This window comes from Heptranchias perlo, unplaced genomic scaffold (assembly GCF_035084215.1).
Source record: "Heptranchias perlo isolate sHepPer1 unplaced genomic scaffold, sHepPer1.hap1 HAP1_SCAFFOLD_216, whole genome shotgun sequence".
Lineage (NCBI taxonomy): Eukaryota > Metazoa > Chordata > Chondrichthyes > Hexanchiformes > Hexanchidae > Heptranchias > Heptranchias perlo.
The window spans coordinates 550594-578585 of NW_027139230.1; the positions used below are offsets into that span (position 1 = coordinate 550594).

At 47.0% G+C, this 27992-nt stretch overlaps 1 protein-coding gene across 1 annotated transcript in view; it reads right to left on the minus strand.

Annotated features, from left to right (window-relative positions):
- The window catches only part of LOC137310099 (nuclear GTPase SLIP-GC-like), a 187212-nt gene extending 166002 nt beyond the window's left edge, over positions 1–21210 (minus strand). The window contains exons 1-3 of the mRNA XM_067978058.1: positions 21087–21210; positions 10689–11168; positions 2170–2241 (exon numbers count right to left, since the gene is read on the minus strand). Coding sequence (XP_067834159.1) covers positions 2170–2241; positions 10689–11168; positions 21087–21210 — 676 coding nt within the window. The remainder of the gene's footprint in view (positions 1–2169; positions 2242–10688; positions 11169–21086) is intronic.
- Positions 21211–27992: the final 6782 nt, after the last annotated feature.

Here is a 27992-nt window from a genome sequence, read left to right on the forward strand (position 1 = left end):
CCCAGCCCCTAGCCGCTATCCCTAAATCGTGCAGTGTCAATAGCACGATGTGGGGCGGTGTTGTGTTACTCAGAATGGGGGAAAAGGCATCCAAAAAAGCTGGTCGGGAGATACTTCATTTAAAGAGTAAAGGTTACAGAGTAAAGTACGTAGGTTGCCATGGGAAGGAAGGGCTCCTCTTTTCACTCTTCTTGAAGTTTTCCTCCCCATTGTGAAGGACCCAGAGATGGAATCATAGACTGGTTACAGAAGGAGGCTATTCGGCCCATCGAGTCCATGCCACCTCTCTGCAAGAGCAATCCAGCTAGTCCTACTCCCCTGCCCTTTCCCCATAGCCCGACAAATTTTTTATAGAATCATAGAATGGTTACAGTACAGAAGGAGCTTGGTTAGCTTTCAATGACAGGGCCAATGAATGAGCATTGCTTTAGCGGTTGGAATTAATCTCAAGTCTCCATTGCAGCTCCCTCCAATTTTCGATGAACGATACCATAGAAACCATAGATGCAGCACAGAAGGGGGCCATTCGGCCCATTGTGTCCGCGCTGGCTCGAAGAACAACCAGGTGCCCATTCTAATCCCACCTTCCAGCACCCGGTCCGTAGCCCTGCAGCTTACAGCACTTTAGGTGCAGGTCCAGGTACTTTTTAAAAGAGTTGAAGGTCCCTGCCTCTACCACCAATTCAGGCAGCGAATTCCATACACCCACCACCCTTTTGTAAGCTTCAGGCTTACATAGAATGTACAGAACAGAAACAGGCCATTTGGCTGGTGTTTATGCTCCACACGAGCCTCCTCCCCCCTTAACTGCACCTTTGCTCGTCGCCTCGACTACTCCTTGTGGTAGTGTGTTACTCATTCTAACCACTTCCTTTTAATCTTTAAAATTATTGAGCAAGTTTATTTTTACAAGAAGTGAATAAACTAACAGTTGTAATATATAGTTATCTATTTACCACTGAATTCCTCAGCAGGAAAATAATAATTGGATTTTATCTCAAAGTATAAGCTAACACTTTGTAAATAACTTTTACATTAGAGTGTTTCTTTTCTTGTATTTTCATGTCTGCAGGAACCTTTACTCATTTAAATAATCTCTCGGAAGCTTCAAACGCTTTGTTTTCTCTGTCAGGAGTTTCAAACTTCCTTTTCTCAGAAATATTCAAATTGACTCTCAGAATCAAACAGAATAGGTCCATAAATATCTCAGAAACTGGAACAGCCTGCATCGTGAATGATGCTTATAAGGTGTGTGCAGCAGAGTGTTAGGGGCTTGTGCTTTATAGCTAATAATCACTGAGGCAGCCAGTTACGGTTGGAGAACAGATTAGGAGTACAGGAAGTCAAACAAGACAGGAGCATTCCTGGCTAGAAAGGTAGGTGTCTCCGGCTCTGGCCCATTCTGACTTTGTGCCCTTTGTGTTAGGATTCCTCCTTCTCATATTCAACACATATCCTGGGCGATGTGATTGAAATGTTTCAACTGATGAAAGATGGGATGGGGAGATAGAAACCAACTGTTTTCAGTTATTGAGGGGTCAAGACAAGGAGTCATAGATATAAGATTAAATGTATGAGATTTAGAACAAAGGGCAGGAGAAACTTCTTTACACAGAGAATTGAGGCTGTGGAATTCACTTCCTGGGTTGGTGTTTGGGGCAGAAAGTTCTGTAGTGATAAGTGGTTCTCATGTTTTTATCCAAGACAGGCTTCAGCCCAGTCAGTTGCTCCAAATGTTGATGCAAAGGTTCAAGCTAAGAAGTGCCAGGTATTGGGAGCAACAGTAGCAGAAAATAAAATCTAAATGTAAGTACCAATATAGTTTATCTTATTTTAATATTTTTGCTGAATGTGGCAGGATATCGGATCAGGCCCAACATACAACATGAGTTTGGCACCCCTGGCTTGGACTATACTGAGCCCAGGAGTAAGATGACGGAGCAGTTTTCTATACTGGACAGATCTTGGTTCTGTACAAGTCTGAAGCTGTGATAATTGGGGCCACACCACCAACATGATATCTACCCTTCCACCAGCCTCTCCAGCGAGCTTTCCCACTCAGCGCCCCAGTGTATTGAGGAAGGTGGCATTTCAGGAGTGAACCTGAGACTCAATCATTTTCTGAATTGAATAATAAAAGGCTCCACATTGTTACACAATGAGCTGTACCTGCGGAAGTGTAGGGAAAGGAAGTGTTGGGGGCTCCCTCTGAATCAGCCGGCTCCATTGTGCTGAACTGATCTGAAAGAAAACCATTTCTATTAATTGTCAATAGTATAGTCCAACATGAAGATGACCGTAGTTTTAACAGTTTACAGAGTGATCCTGATCGTTGACTCTCGGTGCAACTCATCTACTTTCTAAGATGTGAACCTTTCTCAGTTCCTCAATCCAATCCTCCAGAAAAGAGAGAGTGCATACTTTTCAATAAACTTTCATGCTGTGGGCTGGCATCATTACAAATAGACAGGGGAATGTCTATGGATGCAGGCAGCAAGACCTGGATAACATCCAGGCTTGGGCTGATAAGTGTCAAGTAACATTTGCACCAGACAAGTGCCAGGCAATGACCATCTCCAATAAGAGAGAGTCCAACCACCTCCCCTTGACATTCAACGACGTTACCATCGCCGAATCCCCCACCAACAACATCCTGGGGGTCACCATTGGCCAGAAACTTAACTGGACCAGCCACATAAATACAGTGGCTGCAGGTCAGAGGCTGGGCATTCTGCGGCGAGTGACTCGCCTCCTGACTCCCCAAAGCCTTTCCACCATCTACAAGGCACATGTCAGGAGTGTGATGGAATACTCTCCACTTGCCTGGATGAGTGCAACTCCAATAACACTCAAGAAGCTTGACACCATCCAGGAAAAAGCAGCCTGCTTGATTGGCACCTCATCCACCACCCTAAACATTCACTCCCTTCACCACCGGCGCACTGTGGCTGCAGTGTGTACCATCTACAGGATGCACTGCAGCAACTCGCCAAGGATTCTTCGACAGCACCTCCCAAACCCGCGACCTCTAACACCTCGAAGGACAAGAGCAGCAGGTACATGGGAACACCACCACCTGCACGTTCCCCTCCAAGTCACACACCATCCCAACTTGGAAATATATCGCCATTCCTTCATCATCACTGGGTCAAAATCCTGAAACAGCCTACCTAACAGCACTGTGGGAGAACCTTCACCACATGGACTGCGGTTCAAGAAGGTGGCTGACCACCACCTTCTCAAGGGCAATTAGGGATGGGCAATAAATACTGGCCTTGCCAGCGATGCCCACGTCCCATGAACGAATATTTAAAAAAAGGATGTAGTTTCTATGGACTTCCACAGGACATTTGATAAGTTTCCACATAAGAGACTGTTAGCTGAGATTAAAGCTCATGGAATTGAAGGCAAATTATTGACCTGGTTAGGAGATTGCCTAAGCAGTAAAAGATAGAGTAGGGACAATGGGTATATACTCGAAATGGAAGGAAGTGACTAGTGGTGTCCCACAAGGATCTGTGCTGGGGCCTCAACTATTCACTATATTTATTATTGATTTTGATCACACAATAGAGAGCCATATATCCAAGTTTGCCAACAACAGAAAGATTGGTGACATGGTAAGTAGTGTAGACGGGAGCATAAAATTCAAAGAGACATTGACAGAGTGGCCAAAACTGTGGCAGATGGATTTCAACGCAGGTAAGTGTGAGGTCATCCATTTTGGACCAGGGAAGGATCGATCCGAGTATTGTTTAAATGGTGAAAAGCTCGGAACAGTGGCGGTCCAAAGAGATTGAGGAGTCCATGTACACAGATCACTAAAATGTAGTGGTCAGGTACAAAAAATAATCAAAGAGGCTAATGGAATGTTAGCCTTTATATTTAAAGGACTTGAATATAAAGGGAAGTTTTGCTACATCTATACAATGACCTGGTTAGACCACATCTGGAATACTGGGTACAGTTCTGGGCACCGCACCTCAGAAAGGATATATTGGTCTTGGAAGGAGAGCAGCGCAGATTCACCAGAATGTTACCAGGGCTCCAAAGATTTAATTATGAGGAGAGATTACATAAACTAAGCTTTTATTCCCTGGAATATAGAAGGATAAGGGGTGATTTGATTGAGGTTTTTAGGATTTTGAAAGGGTAGATAGAGAGAAACTTTTTCTGCTGGTGGGGGAGTCTAGGACAAGGGGATATAACCTTAAAAATCAGAGCCAGGCCATTCAGGAGAGAAGTTAGGAAACACTTCTTCACACAAAGGGTGGGAGAAGTGTGGAACTCTCACCCACAAAAAGCAGTAGATGCTAGCTCAATTCATAATTTTAAATCTGAGATCGATAGGTTTTTTGCTAGCCGAGGGTATTAAGAGTTACGGAGCCAAGGCGGGTAAATGGATTAAGATTCAGATCAGCCATGATCTCATTGGATGGTGGAACAGGCTCGAGGGGCTGAATGGCCTACTCCCACTCCTATGTGTGGCCTGCATTATTACAAACTTGGCCTGGTATCATTACAAGCATGGGCTCGCATTGTTACGAGCATGGACGTAATCTTGCTTTGAAACGGTTTTCCAATTTTTGATTTGACCAGTGCTGTTGTTAAGTACAGACAGAAAGTCCAAGCACTAAACTGGAGAAAAGTTTGATCAGAAACAATGGATGGTGATATATTTTTGGCCTTTTCTTTCCTTCTTACTCTAGATTTTTTGCCTCTTAAGTTAGTTTCATTTGTGAGTCCCCGCCTTGGCTCCGTAACTCTTAATACCCTTGGCTAGCAAAAAACCTATCGATCTCAGATTTAAAATTATGAATTGAGCTAGCATCTACTGCTTTTTGTGGGTGAGAGTTCCACACTTCTACCACCCTTTGTGTGAAGAAGTGTTTCCTAACTTCTCTCCTGAATGGCCTGGCTCTGATTTTTAAGGTTATATCCCCTTGTCCTGGACTCCCCCACCAGCAGAAAAAGTTTCTCTCTATCTACCCTTTCAAAATCCTAAAAACCTCAATCAAATCACCCCTTATCCTTCTATATTCCAGGGAATAAAAGCTTAGTTTATGTAATCTTTCCTCATAATTAAATCTTTGGAGCCCTGGTAACATTCTGGTGAATCTTTCACAAACGTCTCTATCAGACTTGGTATCTTGGTAAGCTTTCAATGACAGGTCCAATGAATGAGCATTGCGTTAGCTGTTGGAATTAACCGAAAGTCTCCATTGCAGCTCCTTCCATTCTTCGATGAACGATACAACATCACAGCTTCAGGCTTACATAGAATTCAAAAGAACGTACAGCACAGAAACTGGCCATTCGGCTGAACAGGTCTATGTCGGTGCTTATGCTCCACACGAGCCTCCCCCTGCTCCCCCCTCCTTACCAGCATCTATGCTCGTCACCTCAACTCCTCCTTCTAAGTTACACATTCTAACCAGTTCTAACAGTAAAAGAAACAGAGGGAGTACAATCACTCAGGGGTGAAGGGGAAATGTAACTAAAGTCCATCCCATGTTTAATTACTCTTTGAGAAGAACTCCTTGATATTAGTCTTGAAGTTGCCTTTCACGAGTTGAACCTTTGTTTCCTTGTCTTACTCCCAATCTTATATCCCTCGATAAGATCACCTCTCAGATGCATGCCTTCTTTTCAGGCTGAAAATTCCAAGTTTCTCCAGTCTTTCCTCACATCCCAGACCCGACCCTGGGGACTGGAGATCAGCCTTGTGGCTCTTCTCTACATTGCCTACAGCACTTGAATGTCTCTCTTGTGTCTCTGTGACCAATACTGGACTCAATAGTCAAGGTGGAGTCTGGCAAGAACCCTGTACAGTACGATCATGACTTTCTCGGACTTGTATTCACTGTTTTGGCTCTGTAATTCAACATTCTATTGGTTTTGTTGACTGCTGCTCTACAGTGTGTTGAGTGTTGAATTTACTGTGACTCCTCGGTCTCTTTCCACTTCATCCTTAGCTATTTCCGCACCATTCGTGGAGTACGTGTATGGTTTACTTTTCCGTCCTACATGCAGTACTTTACACTTGTCTGCTTTAAGTTTTATTTGCCATCACTCTGTTCACATGTTTATTTTGTTGAACTCACTCTGTAATTTTTGAGCTGTTTCCTCCAATCCCACTGCCCTTCCGTGTTTTGAATCATCAGTAAGTTTGACTACGTTGCATTGGGTTTCTGAGTCCAAGTCATTTACGTAAATGAGAACACCGAGCCCTGGGTCACTCCCGTCAGTACTTCAACCCACAAAACCAAACTCCTCTGCCAAATACTCATTGCTTTCTACCCTTCAACCAGTTCTTTGTCTATTCCTAGACTTTACCTTGTATCCCCTAACTTTTAAGTTTAATTAATAGCCTTTCATGAGGGACTTTGTAAAGTGCCCTTTAGAAGTTGAGGTTCACCAAGCTTGGTCAAAGAGATGTGTTCTGAGGAGGATCTTAAAAGAGGAGAGGGAAGTGGACAGGTGGAAGGGTTTAAAAAAGAACTTGCATGTGTATAGCATCCTTCACAACCTCAGGACATTCCAAATTGCTGCACAGCCAATGAAGTGTTTTTGAAGTGTAGTCACTGGTGTAATATAGGGCAACATGGACAAATTGTGCACAGCAAGGTCCCACAAACAGCAATAAGAAATGGTGAGATAATGGGCCAGAAATTGCTTGGAAAAGAATGCTGAGCTCAACAGCGTTCACCTTTGATCGTGGCGAAATGGAGGAGCAAGTTTCCGGCATTCGCACATGCGCAGTGAAACGTGGAAATCCGGAACTTGCTCCTCCTGGTTCGTCAGCGATACGACAGCTTCTAATTAAAGGGATCTTGCACGCTGCAATCTGTGAAATCATTGAAAAGGCCAACATGCTCATCTGCCCAGTTGGAAAGTAAGTAATATCGCCATAAAAGAGGTATGCTTAAAAATACCAGGTCTAATCTAAGTTTTAACAGCGCGGTAAGTCTTAATGACTGCCAAACAACTGAAAATTAACTTTTAAAAATGTGGATCTCATTACTCCTTATTTTAGTAGTTTTTGGTCATTAAAAAAAATTTAAATTAAAAAATTTTACTTTTTGTTTTAAACTTTTCCCTTCTGTCTCTTATTTAAATTAACGAGCTTGCTTACTGCAATCTTTACTTCAATTATTTCTGGCCTGGACTTTTTATTTGCGGTCTATAACTGTTTTTAAATTGGTTTTAATTCAGTTCCTGCAGAAACAGTTTGGGAGCTGCAATCTGATTGTTCGAGGGGAAAGCATGTTCCTCTTCACTTGAACTGACGCTGAGCTCTTCTCCACTTCCTATCTGAGGAAGTGCCCAAAATAAAGACTGCAGTAAGCAAGCTCGTTAATTTAAAACTATAGAGCGGTGGTAACCATTACTTCACCGCTCCACGCAATTTCTGCCCAAATCTGTTTTTTCGTGATGTTGGTTGAGGGATAAATATTGGTCAGGACACTGGGAGAGGATGTGCAGAGACCATCACATGTTTGAGGGAAAATTGGATAAATGCTTGAAGCAGAGGAAGATCGGAGAGTCTATTGACACCACTGTGTCAGCCAATCAGTTGGAGGCGGATCGGGACTTACGACAGGCAGGATTTGCGGCCAGTGTGTTTTACAGCAAACAAAGCAAAGTTTATTTACTCAGCAAACAGCAAAGCAAACAAGGTCTATTTACAGTCTGCTTAAAAAGAGTCTCTACCAACTGCAACTAACAGAACCGAGGATGATACAGGGATATAGCCAGAGCAAGGCAGTGGGATTAGTTTGGGATTAATATAGGACTATGGGGAGGGAGTGGGGCAGTGGGATTAGTTTGGGATTGATCCAGGGCTATGGGGAGGGAGTGGGGCAGTGGGATTAGTTTGGGATTGATCCAGGGCTATGGGGAGAGAGTGGGGCAGTGGGATTAGTTTGGGATTGATCCAGGGCTATGGGGAGGGAGTGGGACAGTGGGATTAGTTTGGGATTGATCCAGGGCTATGGGGAGGGAGTGGGGCAGGAGGATTAGTTTGGGATTGATCCAGGGCTTTGGGGAGGGAGTGGGGCAGTGGGATTAGTTTGGGATTGATCCAGGGCTATGGGGAGAGAGTGGGGCAGTGGGATTAGTTTGGGATGATACAGGGCTATGGGGAGGGAGTGGGGCAGTGGGATTAGCTTGGGATTGATACAGGGCTATGGGGAGGGGGAGGGAGTGGGGCAGTGGGATCAGTGTCTCACGAATTTGATTGAGTTTTTTGAAGGGGTAACCAAGAAGATAGATGAGGGCTGTGCAGTAGACGTGGTCTACATGGACTTCAGCAAAGCATTTGACAAGGTACCGCATGGTAGGTTGTTACATAAGGTTAAATCTCATGGGATCCAAGGTGAGGTAGCCAATTGGATACAAAATTGGCTTGACGACAGAAGACAGAGGGTGGTTGTCGAGGGTTGTTTTTCAAACTGGATGCCTATGTCCAGCGGTGTGCCTCAGGGATCGGTGCTGGGTCCGCTGTTATTTGTTATTTATATTAATGATTTGGATGAGAATTTAGGAGGCATGGTTAGTAAGTTTGCAGATGACACCAAGATTGGTGGCATTGTGGACCGTGAAGAAGGTTATCTAGGATTGCAACGGGATCTTGATAAATTGGGCCAGTGGGCCGATGAATGGCAGATGGAGTTTAATTTAGATAAATGTGAGGTGATGCATTTTGGTAGATCGAATCGGGCCAGGACCTACTCCGTTAATGGTAGGGCGTTGGGGAGAGTTATAGAACAAAGAAATCTGGGAGTACAGGTTCATAGCTCCTTGAAAGTGGAGTCACAGGTGGATAGGGTGGTGAAGAAGGCATTCAGCATGCTTGGTTTCATTGGTCAGAACATTGAATGCAGGAGTTGGGATGTCTTGTTGAAGTTGTACAGGGCATTGGTGAGGCCACACTTGGAGTACTGTGTACAGTTCTGGTCACCCTATTATAGAAAGGATATTATTAAACTAGAAAGAGTGCAGAAAAGATTTACTAGGATGCTACCGGGACTTGATGGTTTGACTTACAGGGAGAGGTTAGACAGACTGGGACTTTATTCCCTGGAGAGTAGGAGGTTAAGGGGTGATCTTATAGAAGTCTATAAAATAATGAGGGGCATAGATAAGGTCGATAGTCAAAATCTTTTCCCAAAGGTAGGGGAGTCTATAACGAGGGGGCACAGATTTAAGGTGAGAGGGGAGAGATACAAAAGGATCCAGAGGGGCAATTTTTTCACTCAAAGGGTGGTGAGTGTCTGGAACGAGCTGCCAGAGGCAGTAGTAGAGGCGGGTACAATTTTGTCTTTTAAAAAGCATTTGGACAGTTACATGGGGAAGATGGGTATCGAGGGATATGGGCCAAGTGCAGGCAATTGGGACTAGCTTAGTGGTATAAACTGGGCGACATGGACATGTTGGGCCGAAGGGCCTGTTTCCATGTTGTAACTTCTATGATTCTATGATTCTATGATTCTAGTTTGGGATTGATCCAGGGCTATGGGGAGGGAGTGGGGCAGTGGGATTAGTTTGGGATTGATCCAGGGCTATGGGGAGGGAGTGGGGCAGTGGGATTAGTTTGGGATTGATGCAGGGCTATGGGGAGGGAGTGGGGCAGTGGGATTAGTTTGGGATTGATCCAGGGCTATGGGGAGAGAGTGGGGCAGTGGGATTAGTTTAGGGTGATACAGAGTTATGGGGAGTGAGTGGGGCAGTGGGATTAGTTTGGGATTGATCCAGGGCTATGGGGAGAGCGGAGCGGTGAGATTAGTTCTGGATTCCTCTGGCAAAGGGTTGGCACAGATATGATGGGCCGAATTGCCTGCGACTGTGGTTCTTTCAAGTGCAGTAGATCTGCTGTAAATTCTTGCAGTTGCCGTTTTGATTTGATTTCTGCGATTCTCAGCCCCTGCTCTGGCGGTTAGTTCCTCCCACGTCTGGTGTGTGAGAGATGGAGGGAGATCTGCACATTTCACGCCCAAACCCTCTCTGCTGCTCTAAGAAGCATCCACCGCTTCCTCAGTCTGCGAGGAGTGCACTTCGTGCATTTAAACCGAGCACAGGCTCATGTATCGATCTTAATACAAAGCACGTTCTTAAAAACTGGCCCCAAGCAGCACATTGGGGACTGGCACAGAATGAATGGCCCTGGTTACTCCTGGGACACACTTTCATACCAGAGACTGGGGGTGAAACCATAGAGATAGAGAGGGGAGCTGTGAGCAAACAAGTGAGCACTGACACAGTTACACCAATTCTCACACTCGCTCATTGTAGTTTACACCAATTCTCACACTCACCAATTGTAGTTACACCAATTCTCACACTCGCTAATTGTAGTCACACTAATTCTCGCACTCACCAATTGTGGTCACACCAATTCTCACACTCGCTAATTGTAGTTACACCAATTCTCACACTCGCTAATTGCAGTTACACTAATTCTCACTCACTAATTGCAGTTACACTAATTCTCACACTCACTAATTGTGCAGTTACACTAATTCTCACTCACTAATTGTGCAGTTACACTAATTCTCACTCACTGATTGTACAGTTACACTAATTCTCACTCACTGATTGTACAGTTACACTAATTCTCACTCACTGATTGTACAGTTACACTAATTCTCACTCACTGATTGTACAGTTACACTAATTCTCACACTTACCGGGATGGAGGTTCGAGCTCCTGTTGCTGGGCTTTCTGATCTCTCCCGCCCGAGGTTCCACTTTCGTTTCCCAATGATGTGTCACAAGTCGATCAAAACCGCGGCCAATCGCTCGCTGAGAATTACAAATGTTTCCGGGCTCAGTCTTGCTCAGTAACTCCGGCTCCGGGACACAGTGAGCGGGCACATCAGCCGGCTCGATCCGGACTCGGGGACTCCCGGTCCCGCCGGCTCGATCCGGACTCGGGGACTCCCGGTCCCGCCGGCTCGATCCGGACTCGGGGACTCCCGGTCCCGCCGGCTCGATCCGGACTCGGGGACTCCCGGTCCCGCCAGCTCCCGCTGTGTTGCACCGGCACTGCTCCCAGCCCCGTGCCGTGCTCCAGGTTAATCGGAGCGTGGGGTCGGTTGATGGGGAAAAGACTTTTGAGTTTTGCGATGAAAAGGAGGAAAGATCTTCAATAAGATCAATCACTGAGGCTTCGGGGAGAATTAGATAAATGATGGAGTTGGAAGAAGAGCATGAAATAAATTAATGGAGTTTGAAGAGAATGGAATGAATTATTTGGAGCTACATATCCATAATCATTAAAAACTCTTCCCATGGATTTACGTTTTGTCACATTTTTGTGTGAACTTTTTCCCTTTATAAATTCCTATGTCCACATTTATAATGATGTGGAGATGCCGGTGATGGACTGGGCTTGACAATTGTAAACAATTTTACAACACCAAGTTATGGTCCAGCAATTTTATTTTAAATTCACAAGCTTTCGGAGATTTTCTCCTTCCTCAGGCAAATGTTTCAAGAGCTCCTTGAAGCCTACGCATTTATACATATTGAACAATAATACATGGTGTTTACAGACTGCCCCTGCAACTGCCCGTTGCCAAGGCAATCACCGTGTTCAGACAGAGAGGTGTTACCTGCAGAACCTCCGAATACACATTCAACAAAAAAACAAACAGGGAAAAAAAACAGAGAAAAAAAAAACACAGAGAGAGGCAGAAACATCCGGAAGGCAGAGAGAGCCAGCAAATGACCCATTATATTAAAAACAGATAACATTTGTTCGCTGGTGGGGTAACGTGTAGCGTGACATGAACCCAAGATCCCGGTTGAGGCCGTCCTCATGGGTGCGGAACTTGGCTATCAATTTCTGCTCGACGATTTTGCGTTGTCGTGTGTCTCGAAGGCCGCCTTGGAGTACGCTTACCCGAAGGTCGGTGGATGAATGTCCATGACTGCTGAAGTGTTCCCCGACTGGGAGGGAACCCTCCTGTTTGGCGATTGTTGCGCGGTGTCCGTTCATCCGTTGTCGCAGCGTCTGCATGGTCTCGCCAATGTACCATGCTCTGGGGCATCCTTTCCTGCAACGTATGAGGTAGACAACGTTGGCCGAGTCACAGGAGTATGAACCATGCACCTGGTGGGTGGTGTCATCTCGTGTGATGGTGGTATCTGTGTCGATGATCTGGCATGTCTTGCAGAGGTTACCGTGGCAGGGTTGTGTGGCGTCGTGGACGCTGTTCTCTTGAAAGCTAGGTAGTTTGCTGCGAACGATGGTCTGTTTGAGGTTGGGTGGCTGTTTAAAGGCGAGTAGTGGAGGTGTGGGGATGGCCATTGCTGGCTCTCTCTGCCTTCCGGATGTTTCTGCCTCTCTCTGTGTTTTTTTTTCTCTGTTTTTTTTCCCTGTTTGTTTTTTTGTTGAATGTGTATTCGGGGGTTCTGCAGGTGACACCTCTCTGTCTGAACACGGTGATTGCCTTGGCAACGGGCAGTTGCAGGGGCAGTCTGTAAACACCATGTATTGTTCAATATGTATAAATGCGTAGGCTTCAAGGAGCTCTTGAAACATTTGCCTGAGGAAGGAGAAAATCTCCGAAAGCTTGTGAATTTAAAATAAAATTGCTGGACTATAACTTGGTGTTGTAAAATTGTTTACAATTGTCAACCCCAGTCCATCACCGGCATCTCCACATCATGACTACCATCGACACCACAAACTGCCGGCTCACAGTGGAAAGGATATCCAAGAAGATCGCGCATTTAGACACAGACATCAAGTTTTTACAGAGCTGCAAGAAAGCAGACAAGATCCCGAAAGGACTCCAGATCACGAACCCACTCAAGTCCACATACAACTCGGATTACGCTGAGAGACTCTGCCGCCGTACCTCTCGCACACTCCGCAACCATCTCATACACCAACTCTACAGCAGACGCCACAACCTCGAAACCAAGATAGAGTCCATACTCTCAACCTGTACTCAGGACACAGCAGACCAGCTACGTTATACCGCCAAACAGACGAGGCAACGGAACTACGCTGCCTACATGAAAACCAAGAGCAGGAAGCTTGAGAAACTCGGCATCACCACCAGCAACGACCAAGCTTCCCCTGGTACCACGGTTGCAACCACAGGGAAGTCTATTGTCAATTTATCCGACCACACCCTTCAACCAGACGAAATCGAAGTTCTCAGCCGAGGGCTCAATTTCTGCCCCACTACCAAAATGGACCCCACTAGTCTCGCGGCGGACACAGAGGAATTCATCAGGAGAATGAGGCTCCGGGAATTCTACCACAAACCCCAAGATTTCAGCAGCGAACCCAATGAGACAATCGACGATCCGGAACAGCAGACAGAGGGATCCGCGGTACAGCAACCGAAGAGGAAAGAGTCAAACTGGACTCCTCCGGAGGGTCGCTGCCCTCAGCTGGACATGTATGCTCAAGCTGTCAGGAAATGCGTCAATGCCAGATTCATCAGCCGCACTCAGAAGACAGTCCAGAATGTCACCCGAGCACAACGCAACGCCATCAACGCTCTCAAGACCAACCGCAACATCGTCATCAAACCAGCGGACAAAGGAGGAGCCACAGTCATACAGAACAGAACAGACTATTGCAAAGAAGCATACCGACAACTGGACAACCAGGAACACTACAGACGGTTACCCGCAGATCCGACCAAAGAACACACCCACCAGCTCAACAAACTGATCAAGACCTTCGATCCAGACCTTCAAAGCATCCTACGCATTCTCATCCCACGTAATCCCCGCGTGGGAGACTTCTACTGCCTCCCAAAGATACACAAAGCCAACACACCCGGACGTCCCATCGTATCAGGCAACGGAACCCTGTGTGAGAACCTCTCTGGATACATCGAGGGCATCCTGAAACCCATCGTACAGGGAACCCCCAGCTTCTGTCGCGACACTACAGACTTCCTACAAAAACTCAGTACCCACGGACCAGTTGAACCAGGAACACTTCTCACCACGATGGACGTCTCGGCACTATACACCAGTATCCCCCACGATGACGGCATCGCTGCGACAGCATCAATACTCAACACCAACAACAGCCAATCTCCGGAAGCCATCCTACAACTCATCCGCTTCATCCTGGATCACAATGTCTTCACCTTCGATAACCAGTTCTTTACCCAAACACAGTGAACAGCCATGGGGACCAAATTCGCACCCCAATACGCCAACATTTTCATGCACAAGTTCGAGCAGGACTTCTTCACTGCACAAGACCTCCAACCAACACTATACACCAGATACATCGACGACATTTTCTTTCTATGGACCCACGGCAAGGAATCACTAAAGAGACTACACGATAACATCAACAAGTTCCATCCCACCATCAAGCTCACCATGGACTACTCCTCAGAATCAGTTTCTTTCTTGGACACACGAATCTCCATCAAAGACGGGCACCTCAGCACCTCACTCTACCGCAAGCCCACGGACAACCTCACGATGCTCCGCTTTTCCAGCTTCCACCCTAACCACGTCAAAGAGGCCATCCCCTATGGACAGGCCCTGCGAATACACAGGGTCTGCTCAGACGAGGAGGAACGCGATGGACACCTACAGACGCTGAAAGACGCCCTCGTAAGAACGGGATATGACGCTCGACTCATCGATCGACAGTTCCGACGGGCCACAGCAAAAAATCGCATAGACCTCCTCAGGAGACTAACACGGGACGCAACCAACAGAGTACCCTTTGTCGTCCAGTACTTCCCCGGAGCGGAGAAACTACGCCATGTTCTCCGCAGCCTTCAACATGTCATCAATGAGGACAAACACCTCGCTATGGCCATCCCCACACCTCCACTACTCGCCTTTAAACAGCCACCCAACCTCAAACAGACCATCGTTCGCAGCAAACTACCTAGCTTTCAAGAGAACAGCGTCCACGACGCCACACAACCCTGCCACGGTAACCTCTGCAAGACATGCCAGATCATCGACACAGATACCACCATCACACGAGATGACACCACCCACCAGGTGCATGGTTCATACTCCTGTGACTCGGCCAACGTTGTCTACCTCATACGTTGCAGGAAAGGATGCCCCAGAGCATGGTACATTGGCGAGACCATGCAGACGCTGCGACAACGGATGAACGGACACCGCGCAACAATCGCCAAACAGGAGGGTTCCCTCCCAGTCGGGGAACACTTCAGCAGTCATGGACATTCATCCACCGACCTTCGGGTAAGCGTACTCCAAGGCGGCCTTCGAGACACACGACAACGCAAAATCGTCGAGCAGAAATTGATAGCCAAGTTCCGCACCCATGAGGACGGCCTCAACCGGGATCTTGGGTTCATGTCACGCTACACGTTACCCCACCAGCGAACAAATGTTATCTGTTTTTAATATAATGGGTCATTTGCTGGCTCTCTCTGCCTTCCGGATGTTTCTGCCTCTCTCTGTGTTTTTTTTTTTCTCTGTTTTTTTTCCCTGTTTGTTTTTTTGTTGAATGTGTATTCGGGGGTTCTGCAGGTGACACCTCTCTGTCTGAACACGGTGATTGCCTTGGCAACGGGCAGTTGCAGGGGCAGTCTGTAAACACCATGTATTGTTCAATATGTATAAATGCGTAGGCTTCAAGGAGCTCTTGAAACATTTGCCTGAGGAAGGAGAAAATCTCCGAAAGCTTGTGAATTTAAAATAAAATTGCTGGACTATAACTTGGTGTTGTAAAATTGTTCACATTTATAATGGCATTTCCCCGTGTAAACTCCTAACTCTGAATGGGCATCTGGTCGCTCAATTCCCAAATGCTTTGATCATTTTTCCATCTGCCATTTTTTTCTAATGAGCCAAACAAGGATTTAAACAAATGTAAATTAAAATTCTGTAATTCACAATAACATTCGGGTTAGGAAGGTTCAATGGATACATTTGTCCATTGAATTGTCTCTTAATGCGTTCAATAAAGTTTTTACTTGAAGGCTTCAGCTTTTCCCAAAATCCAGGACTTGGCCTTGATATTTTGGCCAATGGTGGGAGCTGAATTTGGACCGTGCAGTCTGAGCATGTGCAGTGTACCTAATTTAAATGAATTATAATATTTTGTTACGAATTTTAAAAATAACATCCTTTGAATTGTCGAGAAAGAGTTCAGATCATTAATCATATTGTTAATTTGTGGAAAATGTATTGCATTTGTGTCTGGAAGCTCCCGTGTACTTTGTACCACTGGACCAAATGCACTTACTGATGAAGGATGAGGTTTCAGGAGGGCGAGGGGGAGAAAATTGAACCAAAGTTGAGGTGTGGACCTCATGTCATCGTCTGGCTGGGATTTTCATTCAGGTTGGATTCCTGGAATGGGGTTGCTACCAAGGTGATGCATTTAAGGAGAAGTTCGATAAACACAAGGGAGAAAGGAAAAGGATATTTTGATGGGGTTAGATGAAGAAGGGTGGGAGGAGGCTCGTGTGGAGCATAAACACCAATATGGGCCTGTTGGGCCAAATGGCCTGTTTCTGTTTTGTACATTCTATGTAATTCTATGTAAGATCATCATTTTTGGAACCATTTGAGTTTCAAAGCACGTCCGACTAATATTATTAGTTATTATTTTGGTGATTTTACTTTCTGTTCAATGGGGTGAGGGATGTCACTGCTCAGAACGGAACTACCTGATTATATATTGGCTCCTAATGTCACCATCAGGCACTCCCAGGTCAGACATATAACTGGTTTGATGGAGGATAACATTTCCCTGCACAATGTCCCGTCAGGCACTCCCAGGTCAGGTTATTTTTTGTTTTTGGTCAGCCACGTGTCTGGCAAGGACTCAAAAACAATAAACCCTCACAAACAGGCAGTACTTATCCCAGAGTGCTGAGAGACTAGGGTGGAGATTTGTGAGGCACTGACAATCATTATGCCGGAGTCACTGGTCGCTGGGGAGGTACCCGTACATTGGAAACAGGCTGATGTGGTGCCCATGTTCAAAAAGGGGATAAAACGGACACAAACAACTACAGACCCATTAGTTATACTTCAATCCCATGTAAAGCAATGGAACGATTATCAGTGTAAACTTGAAAATTATCTGTACAATAATAACTGGTTTCAGAAGGGGAAAATTCTGCACAACCAACCTCCTTAAATTCTTTGAGGAAATGACATTCCAAGTGGACTGTGGTAATGTTGACCTATGACATGTTGTACTTGGACTTATAGAAGGCCTTTGACAAAATTTGTCACGAAAGGGCAAAAGTTAAGCTCAAAGATTTGGGGATTCAGGGTAAATCTTGGGTAAAGATTAGAAATTGGCTGATGGGCAGGAAACAATGGATATTTGTTAGAAGAGTTATGTCAGAGTGGGAGGAAGTACTGAATGGGGTGTTTTAGAACCAACACAGTTTCAATTTGTATCAATTACTTGGACTCAGAAACCCAGTGCAAATTGGTCAAATTTGAAGATGATATGAAACAAGAAGGTGCACTGGAATAGGAGGAGGCAGCTCAGAAATTACAGAATGAGTTGGACAAAATACCTAAGTGGGCCGATGAAATTTACAGCAGGGAAATGTAACGTGTGACATATAGGGAGAAAAAATGGGCACAAACACCACGAATGGCTGAAATAGCTAAGGATGGGTTGAAAAAGATGTGGAAATCTTAGTAGACTTAACGCTCTAAACGTCCAACCAATGCGAAGCAGCAACAACAAAGCCAATAGATTGTTGAGCTATTGGCGGCTGTGCCTTCAGCTGCCTAGGTCCTAAGCTCTAGGATTCCCTCCCTAAACCTCTTCACCTCTCTACCCATTTAAGATGCTCCTTAAAACCTACCTCTTTGACCAAGCTTTTGGTCACCTGTCCTAATATCTCCTTATGTGGCTCCATCAAATTTTGGGATGTTTTACTACATTAAAGGCACTATATACATGCAAGTTGTTCTTGTTGTTGTATGTAGTCAAAATCGTAGAATACAAGTCAGAAGAAGTCACAATCAAACTGTACAGGGCTCTGCGGAGATCGGCACCTTGAGTATTGTGTCCAGTCTGGAGGCAGAGCAGAGAAGAGCCATGAGGATGATCCTCATTTTTGGAGGTCTCAGTTCTGAGGAAAAACTGGTGAAACTTGGACTCTTCAGCCTTTGGAAGGAAACGGCCAAGAGATGATCTTATACAGAGAGAGATAAGTAAGGAAAATCCAGGAGCTTACGGAGGGGGGGGGGTCACATCTGGTACAGCAACCTCCGGATTTCTGCGTTTAACGGCGCTTGTGTCGTTGCTGGAAGTTGCTCTACCAGATGTACAGAAATAACGGTGAGCTCTGTTAGCCTCGCCATTACTTTCACAGGAAAAGCCGGCCCAATATATCCTCAGGCCTCCAGTGCAATAGAATTGTAATTTTTTATACCTGGAAAGCAGTTTGAGTTTTTGTTTCCAGTGGCAGCTTGAGTCATGGCAGCTGAGGCACCCGGTTTGGACCAACAGAGTAGCGCAGTCCTGAGTCCAGGAGTCTGGGAAATGGGAGCAGAGTCCCAACTGGTTGAAAGAGCTCAGTGAAAACACAGAACAAGCAGGATTGGGAGACAGGCAGTGAGCTCCACAGGATCGGGAGACGGGCAGTGAGATCCACAGGATCGGGAGACGGGCAGTGAGATCCACAGGATCGTGAGACGGGCAGTGAGATCCACAGGATCGGGAGACGGGCAGTGAGATCCACAGGATCGGGAGACGGGCAGTGAGATCCACAGGATCGAGAGACGGGCAGTGAGATCCACAGGATCGGGAGACGGGCAGTGAGATCCACAGGATCGGGAGACGGAAAGTTTGCCATACAGATTTTAAACTTTAAACTTGTAGATTGAACTAAAATGCTCCCGCTATTAGGGGCAGGGGATGATAAGCATTGAGAGAAACGAGACTGGGTGGAAAAGGGCAAAGGATGGCAATGAATAGAGTTCCAAAGGAGCACAGCTCAGTACGGAGTAGGGCTCCAAGCCTCCCAGATTGTCCTGGAGTCTTGGAATTAAAGACTCATCTTCCGGACACTCCTGCGAGCGACCCAGCAGCAAAATCACAGACACATTTAGTCTTCCATTTCACTCTGGCCGGACTCACAAACAGCGGGGGTGCAATGTACTCAGATTGCACTGTGCCCGGGGGTGCACTGTGCCCTGGGTGCATTGTGCCAATGATGCACTGTGCCCTGGGATGCACTGTGCCCTGGGATGCACTGTGCCCTGGGTGCATTGTGCCCTGGGATGCACTGTGCCCTGGGATGCACTGTGCCCTGGGATGCACTGTGCCCTGGGATGCACTGTGCCCTGGGATGCACTGTGCCCTGGGATGCACTGTGCCCTGGGTGCATTGTGCCGATGATGCACTGTGCCCTGGGATGCACTGTGCCCTGGGATGCACTGTGCCCGGGGGTGCACTGTGCCCTGGGTGCATTGTGCCAATGATGCACTGTGCCCTGGGTGCATTGTGCCAATGATGCACTGTGCCCTGGGATGCACTGTGCCCTGGGATGCACTGTGCCCTGGGTGCATTGTGCCAATGATGCACTGTGCCCTGGGATGCACTGTGCCCTGGGTGCATTGTGCCGATGATGCACTGTGCCCTGGGATGCACTGTGCCCTGGGATGCACTGTGCCCGGGGGTGCACTGTGCCCTGGGTGCATTGTGCCAATGATGCACTGTGCCCTGGGATGCACTGTGCCCTGGGTGCATTGTGCCGATGATGCACTGTGCCCGGGGATGCACTGTGCCCTGGGTGCATTGTGCCGATGATGCACTGTGCCCGGGGATGCACTGTGCCCTGGGTGCATTGTGCCAATGATGCACTGTGCCCGAGGGTGCACTGTGCCCAGGGGTGCACTGTGCCCGGGGGTGCATTGTGCCGATGATGCACTGTGCCCGGGGATGCACTGTGCCCGGGGATGCACTGTGCCCGGGGATGCAAGAGAAGGAAGCAAAAGAGATGGGAGCAAGAGAGAGGCTGGGTTTGCAGTAGCGAGAAGCTACCATGATGCTTTCATACTGCAGCAGACCAACATCTCCAACCTGCTCGAACCTGGAACCAGGGTTGGCTGCTCAGCGACAAAGGATACCCACTTCAAACCTGGCTGATGACACCTGTGAGGAACCCCACCAATGAAGCCCAAGAGCGCTACAATGACAGCCATATGTCAACCAGATGTGTCATCGAGCAAGCAACTGGCATGCTGAAGATGCGCTTCAGGTGCCTGGTCGGGTCTGGAGGCGTCCTTCAGTGAGAGTCTCTAGGATAATCGTGGTGTGCTGCATTCTGCATAACAGCGAGGATTAGAGGTGGAGGAGGAACAAGCCGTTCATCACTTACCATCTGATGAGGATTCCAATGAAGAGGAGGAGGAGGAGGAAGAGAAAGATGAAGATGGGGCACGCCACGCCAGATCAGCCGCTCACATTGCTGCTCGGAATACCAGGAATGCCCTAACAGCATGAAGGTTTAGTTAGTCACTCACACTGGACCAAAGTAACTATCACATCCCCCAGCCCCTCCTCCCGCCACTGACACAAAGCAGTCCTGTAACCAACCATCCACCCATTGCACATCCCCCAGTTGGTCCCGTCAATTGATGGCTTCACATTCATCACCAAGCAACTGAAAAGACGAGTTGTCACTCAGCAAGAATGAGCAACATGGGGAAGTGGTGCAAATTATACATTTTATGTGAGGTAATAACAAAAGGAAACTTAACATAACATTTTCACAAACACCCACGTGCAAACATGTTTTTCTTTTCCTTTGCCTGCCGCTCCTACGCGGTGCAACCCCTGAGACTTCAGCAGAGCTAGAGACAGGCTGCTCAGGTCCCTGCCCTGACTGCCGAGAAGCTCTTGGCCGACGACCTCTGGGTTCTGGAGCCTGTGAGAGCCCCGCCAAAGACTGCTCCCCCTGCACCTGTGCAGGGGCAGACTCAGCCATTGGGAGACGAGGTAGCATGGCGGGTGCTGGCTGAGGGGGAGGCAACGGTGAGACGTGGGAGCGCTTTGAGTGGAGTTCCCACTTCCAAGTCCCCATTCGCCATCATCCCTCTTCCTGGGCGGGCGGCACGAGTCCTACCTCTCTGCTGGAGAGCAGCTTGTTGCAGGTCAGTGTCGCCTTGTAATGCCACGGATAAGGTGTCTGTCATCCTGTTTAAGGCGGCAGACATGTTGGCTTCCAAAGTCTGCACGGCCTTGGTCATGGCCTGCGTAGACTGATTACATTGCCAGCGTGGACTGATTACATTGCTGTGCTTGAAGTTCTATAGAGGAGGCCACTCTATCCATGGAAGATACTCTTGCAATTACCTGGGACATCAATCCACAAATATTCGATCTGGACTCCTCCATCCTCTCCGCTATTGAGGACAGTGTGCCTGGCATGTCTGTCAGTACCTCGCAAAGATGCTGCTGTCCCTCTATAATTCTCCTTTCCATCGATGGTCCCCAGGGGTTCAGCATCTGCGTCCAGCTGAGCAGAACTTGGAGGAGTGCGCCCCCCGACGCGGAATCTCCACAGCTGTCCCTGCCACCAGTGTCTGCTCGTGTTCACTTGTGAACTGTGACCGACCAGGTGAAAACCCAACTAACTGTCTAACTGGACCCACCGAAGTGCGAGTATCTGAGCTGGTGCATAGCTGTAAGTCCTGTGACAGTGCACCCTCAGGAGGAATCAGGTCCTCTGAAGAATCATCCTCAGCAAAGTCCACAGGCTGCTGTTCTACCCGTGAAAGCCCTGGACGAAGGAAGAGACAGATAGGAATTAGTACTGGCAATGTGGCAATGTCACTACTTAGCATAATTATGCGAATCATTTTTCACTCGTTGCTGAAATTAAGTCAACATGAGGAGAGAGAGGGAAACTGGGGAATTATAGACCAGTTAGCCTAACATCTGTTGTGGGGAAATTGCTGGAGTCCATAATTAAGGATAGGGTGACTGAACACCTCGAGAATTTTCAGTTAATCAGAGAGAGCCAGCATGGATTTGCGAAAGGTAGGTCGTGCCTGACAAACCTGATTGAATTTTTTGAAGAGGTGACTAAAGTAGTGGACAGGGGAATGTCAATGGATGTTATTTATATGGACTTCCAGAAAGCAATTGATAAGGTCCCACATAAGAGACTGTTAGCTAAGATCGAAGCCCATGGAATCGAGGGAAAAGTACGGACTTGGTTAGGAAGTTGGCTGAGCGAAAGGTGACAGAGAGTAGGGATAATGGGTAGGTACTCACATTGGCAGGATGTGACTAGTGGAGTCCCGTAGGGATCTGTCTTGGGGCCTCAATTATTCACAATATTTATTAACGACTTAGATGAAGGCATAGAAAGTCTCATATCTAAGTTTGCCGATGACACAAAGATTGGTGGCATTGTAAGCAGTGTAGATGAAAACATAACATTACAAAGGGATATTGATAGATTAGGTGAATGGGCAAAACTGTGGCAGATGGAATTCAATGTAGGCAAATGTGAGGTCATCCACTTTGGATCAAAAAAGGATCGAACAGGATACTTTCTAAATGGTAAAAAGTTAAAAACAGTGGATGTCCAAAGGGACTTAGGGGTTCAGGTACAGAGATCATTGAATTGTCATGAACAGGTGCAGAAAATAATCAAGAAGGCTAATGGAATGCTGGCCTTTATATCTCGAGGACTGGAGTACAAGGGGGCAGAAGTTATGCTGCAGCTATACAAAACCCTGGTTAGACCGCACCTGGAGTACTGTGAACAGTTCTGGGCACCGCACCTTCAGAAGGACATATTGGCCTTGGAGGGAGTGCAGCATAGGTTTACTAGAATGATACCCGGACTTCAAGGATTAAGTTACGAGGAGAGATTACACAAATTGGGGTTGTATTCTCTAGAGTTTCGAAGGTTATGGGGTGATCTGATCGAAGTTTATAAGATATTAAGGGGAACGGATAGGGTGGATAGAGAGAAATTATTTCCACTGGTTGGGGATTCTAGGAGTAGGGGGCACAGTCTAAAAATTAGAGCCAGACCTTTCAGGAGTGAGATTAGAAAACATTTCTACACACAAAGGGTTGTAGAAGTTTGGAACTCTCTTCCACAAACGGCAATTGATACTAGCTCAATTGCTAAATTTAAATGTGAGATAGATAGCTTTTTGGCAACCAAAGGTATTAAGGGATATGGGCCAAAGGCAGGTATATGGAGTTAGATCACAGATCAGCCATGATCTTATCAAATGGAGGAGCAGGCACGAGGGGCTGAATGGCCTACTCCTGTTCCTATGTTCCTATGACTGGGTCTTGTAGGAGTTGTGGGTCAGAAATATTTAATTCTGTCACCAGATAGTTGTGAAGTCCCAGTATCTCCATCTCCGATGGTCAGGGAAGCAGAGATGCCACTGATCTCTATGGCCACTTCCTCTGATGATGTCAGCTGCACAATCTGTGGTGGGCCATCTCAAGTCCTCTCCCTCTCCCTTGTGTTTTGTGCTCACTTCTCCTGCAACGGAGGGGAATAACAGATCTAGGAGTGTCTGTGAGGCATGTGTTCACCCGATGGATGCAGTGCATTGGGTAAGGGTGACTATCAGGCAGATGCATCACATTGTATCAGGATTGGGGTGAGTGGCAGTGATGGATGGATAAATGGGGAGGTGAAGAAGTGCAAAGAAAGTGAACGATATGTGCTCTTCAAACTTAAGTGGCAATGAGGAATGATGTGATGGAGTATGCTTGTCAAGACAGAGTGAGGGCGGAGGAGGTGCCCTACAGGATGTAGGTGAATCTGCAACTGCAGTCACCTTTCCTGACCTGGTTAGCTCATTAAAGCATTTCCTGCACTGGATCCAGTTACAGGGCACAATACTCCTGTTGCTCCCCTCCTCAGCCACTTGGTGACAGCAGTGGATTTCTTCTTCGCTTCCCCCCAAACCTCCCCCTCAGCCCCCACCCCCCCACGCCAACACACCCCACCACCCGCTACGTTATTATTGGGCCCATAGAATTTACAGCACAGAAGGAGGCCATTCAGTCCACTGTGTCTGTGCTGGGTCTTTGAAAGAGCTATCCAATTAGTCTCACTCCCCTGCAATTTCTCCACAGCCCTGTAAATTTTCCTTTTCAAGTATTTATCCAATTCCCTTTTCAAAGTTACTATTGAATCTGTTTCCACCACCCTTTCAGGCAATGCATTCCAGATCATAACACCAAATCAAAAGCAAAATATTGCAGATGTTGGAAATCTGAAATAAAAACAGAAAATGCTGGAAATAAGCCAGATCATAACAAGTCGCTGAGTAAAAAAAAATTCCCCTCATCTCGTCTCTGGTTTATTTGTCAATTATCTTAAATCTGTGACCTCTGGTTACTGACCCTCCTGCCAGTGGAAACAGTTTCTCCCTATCTACTCAATCAAAACTCCTCATAATTTTGAACACCTCTATTAAAACTCCTCTTAACCTTCTCTGTTCTAAGGAGAACAACTCCAGCTACTCCAATCTCTCCATATAATTGAAGTCCCTCATCCCTGGAATCATTCTAGTAAATCTCCTCTGCACCCTCTCTAAGGCCTTCACAGCAATCCTAAATGCAGTGCCCAGAAATGGACACAATACTCCAGTTGTGGCCAAACCAGTGTTTTATAAAGGATCAACATAACTCCCTTGCTTTTGTACTTTATGCCTCTATTTATACAGCCCGGGATCCTGTATGCTTTTTTAACCTCCGCAATTTCCACCCTTACTTCCCTCAGCAACTTAGGTTGCATCCCATCCAGACCAGGTGACTCATCTACTTTAAGTACAGCTAGCCTTTCTAGTACCTCCTCTTTATCAATTTTTAGCCCATCCTGTATCTCAAATACCTCCTCTTTTACTGTGACTTTGGTAGCATTTTCTTCCTTGGTAGACAAATGTGAAGTACTCATTTAGTACCTCAGCCATGCCCTCTGTCTCCATGCGTAGATCTCCTTTATGGTCCCTAATCGGCCCCACTCCTCCTCTTACTACCCGTTTACTATTTATATGCCTATAGAGGATTTTTGGATGCCCCTTTACGTTAGCCGCCAGTCTATTCTCATGATCTCTCTTTGCCCCTTTTATTTCCTTTTTCACTTCCCCTCTGAACTTTCGATATTCAGCCTGCTTCTTAAGAAACAATACAGGTGCCCTTACACTACTGGGTATATTCTATAGACCACCAATTAGTGGGAAGGACATAGAGGAGCAAATCTGTGGGGAAATTACAGAGAGGTGATTGGCAAAAGAATGAAAGGCGACATGTGGGTGAAACATACTACACCCAGTAGTGTAGTGGCACCTCTTAACTCTAACCAAATAGATTTTGTCTTTGACCCCTCAAGGACATCCTCTCTCTTCAGCACTGCAGGGGTGGGGGAGAGATGGAGAGTGGAGAATGGGGGCTCAGGAGGAGAAGGATACGGGAGAATGGAGGATTAGGGAGAGATGGAGATTGTGGAATGGGGGCTCAGGGGGAGATGGAGACTGGGGAATGGGGGATTGGGGAGAGATGAAGACTGGGGAATGGGGGATTGGGGAGAGATGAAGACTGGGGAATGGGGGATTGGGGAGAGATGAAGACTGGGGAATGGGGGATTGGGGAGAGATGAAGACTGGGGAATGAGGGATCGGGGAGAGATGGAGACTGGGGACCCAACCTTTATAAGCTAAATACAAAAACATTTGTAGAAGTCATGTGATCAGAAATCACGAGATCAGGCATCTTATGGTCAGATGTCATGTGGTCAGAACAACACGTGAGCAAACATCCAGGAACGTTTATAGCGGATAACTGGTTTAGCCATTCATCGCCGATCTTGCTGGACCCATAAAGCACTATTGGGTCCTGCTCGCCTCTCCCAAAACTGCTCACTAATCCAGGATCATGCTGAAATGCAAAGATAACCCCCGGCTTCTCTTCTCCACTACAAACCATCTTCTTAAACCCCTCTCCCCTGCCCCCTCCACCCTCACCTCCAATAACAAGTTCAAGAAGCACATAGACTTCCTTGTCACTAAGACTGAGACCACCTTTTCAGTTTTTTCTGCTGCTTCCCTCCCCTCCTCAGCCCCCCAAGGATCCCCCTGCCCTAGCCCTGAACTCGCAGCTTTCTCTAGTTTCTCTCCTATCTCCCCTCATGCTCTCTCCGAGCTCATCTTGACCATAAGACCCACCTCTTGCTCCCTCGACCCTGATCCCACTAAACTGCTGACCACCCAACTTCCCTTCCTGGCCCCCATGTTAGCTGATATTGTTAACAGTTCCCTCTCCTCAGGTACTGTTCCCCCCCCTCCACCTTTCAAATCTGCCGTCATCACCCCCTCCTCAAGAAACCCACCCTTGACCCCTCTGTCCTTGCAAACTATTGTCCCCATCTCCACCCTCCCTTTCCACTCAAGTCCTTGAACATTTTTTGTCATCTCCAAAATCCGTGCCCATCTTTCCCGCAACTCCATGTTTGAATCCCTCCAATCAGGTTTCTGTCTCTGCCACAGAATTGAAACGCCCTTATCAAAGTCACAAATCCTATGTGACCGTGGTAAACTATCCCTCCTCATCCTTCTCCACCTGTCTGCAGCCTTTGACACATTGACCACACCATCCTCCTCCACCGCCTCTCCTCCGTCGTCCAGCTGGGTGGGACTGCACTCACCTGGTTCCATTCTTATCTATCCAGTCGTAGCCAGAGAATCACCTGCAATGGCTTCTCTTCCCACTCCTTCACCGTTAACTCTGGAGTCCCCCGAGGATCTATCCTTGGCACCCTCCTATTTCTAATCTACATGCTGCCTCTTGGCAACATCATCCGAAAACATGTCAGGTTCCACATGTACGCTGACAACACCCAGCTCTACCTCACCACCGCCTCTCTGGACCCCTACACTGCCTCTCATTTGTCACACTGCTTGTCCGACATCCAGTACTGGATGAAAAGAAATTTCCTCCAACTAAATATTGGGAAGACAGAAGCCATTGTCTTCGGTCCCCACCGCCTACTCCATCCCGCTCCCTGGCCACTGTCTGAGGCTGAACCAGACCATTCGCAACCTTGGTGTCCTATTGGACCCCAGGATGAGCTTCCGAACACATATCCGCTCCATCACCAAGACCGCCTACTTGCACCTACGTAACATCGCCCACCTCTGCCCCTGCCTCAGCTCATTTGCTGCTGAAACCCTCATCCATGCCTTTGTTACCTCTCGACACAATTATTCCAATGGTCTCCTGACTGGCCTCCCATTTTCCACCCTCCATAAACTTGAGCGGATCTAAAACTCTGCTGCCCATATCCTAACTTGCACCAAGTCCTGTTCACCCATCACCCCTGTGCTCGCTGACCTACATTGGCTCCTGGTCTGGGAACTCTTCAATTTTAAAATTCTCATCCTTGTTTTCAAATCCCTCTATGGGCTCGACCCTCCCTATCTCTGTTCCCTCCTCCAGCCCTACAACCCTCCGAGATCTCTGCACTCCTCCAATTCTTGCCTCTGGCGCATCCCCAATTATAATCGCTTCACCCTTAGCAGCCGTGCCTTCAGCTACCTAGGCCCTAAGCTTTGGAATTCCCTCCCTGAACCTCTCCACCTCCTTTAAGACGCTCCTTAAAACCTACCTCTTTGACCAGGCTTTTGGTCACCTGTCCTAATATCTCCTTATGTAAGCTCGGTGTCAAATTTTGTCCTGTGAAGCGCCTTGGGACGTTTTACGATGTTAAAGGCAATTTATAAATGCAAGTTGTTGTTGTCAAAACATCATGTGAGCAAACATCCAGGATTGCCTCCAACCAGAACAAGGGGGCATAACCTTAAAATTAGAGCCAGGCCGTTCGGGGTTGAAATCAGGAAGCGTTTCTTCACACAAAGGGGAGTGGAAATCTGGAACTCTCTCCGCAGAAAAGCCGTTGAGGCCGGGGGTCAATTGAAAATTTCAAAACTGAGATTGGTAGATTTTTGTTGGGTATTAAGGGTTATGGAAGCAAGGCGGGTAAATGGAG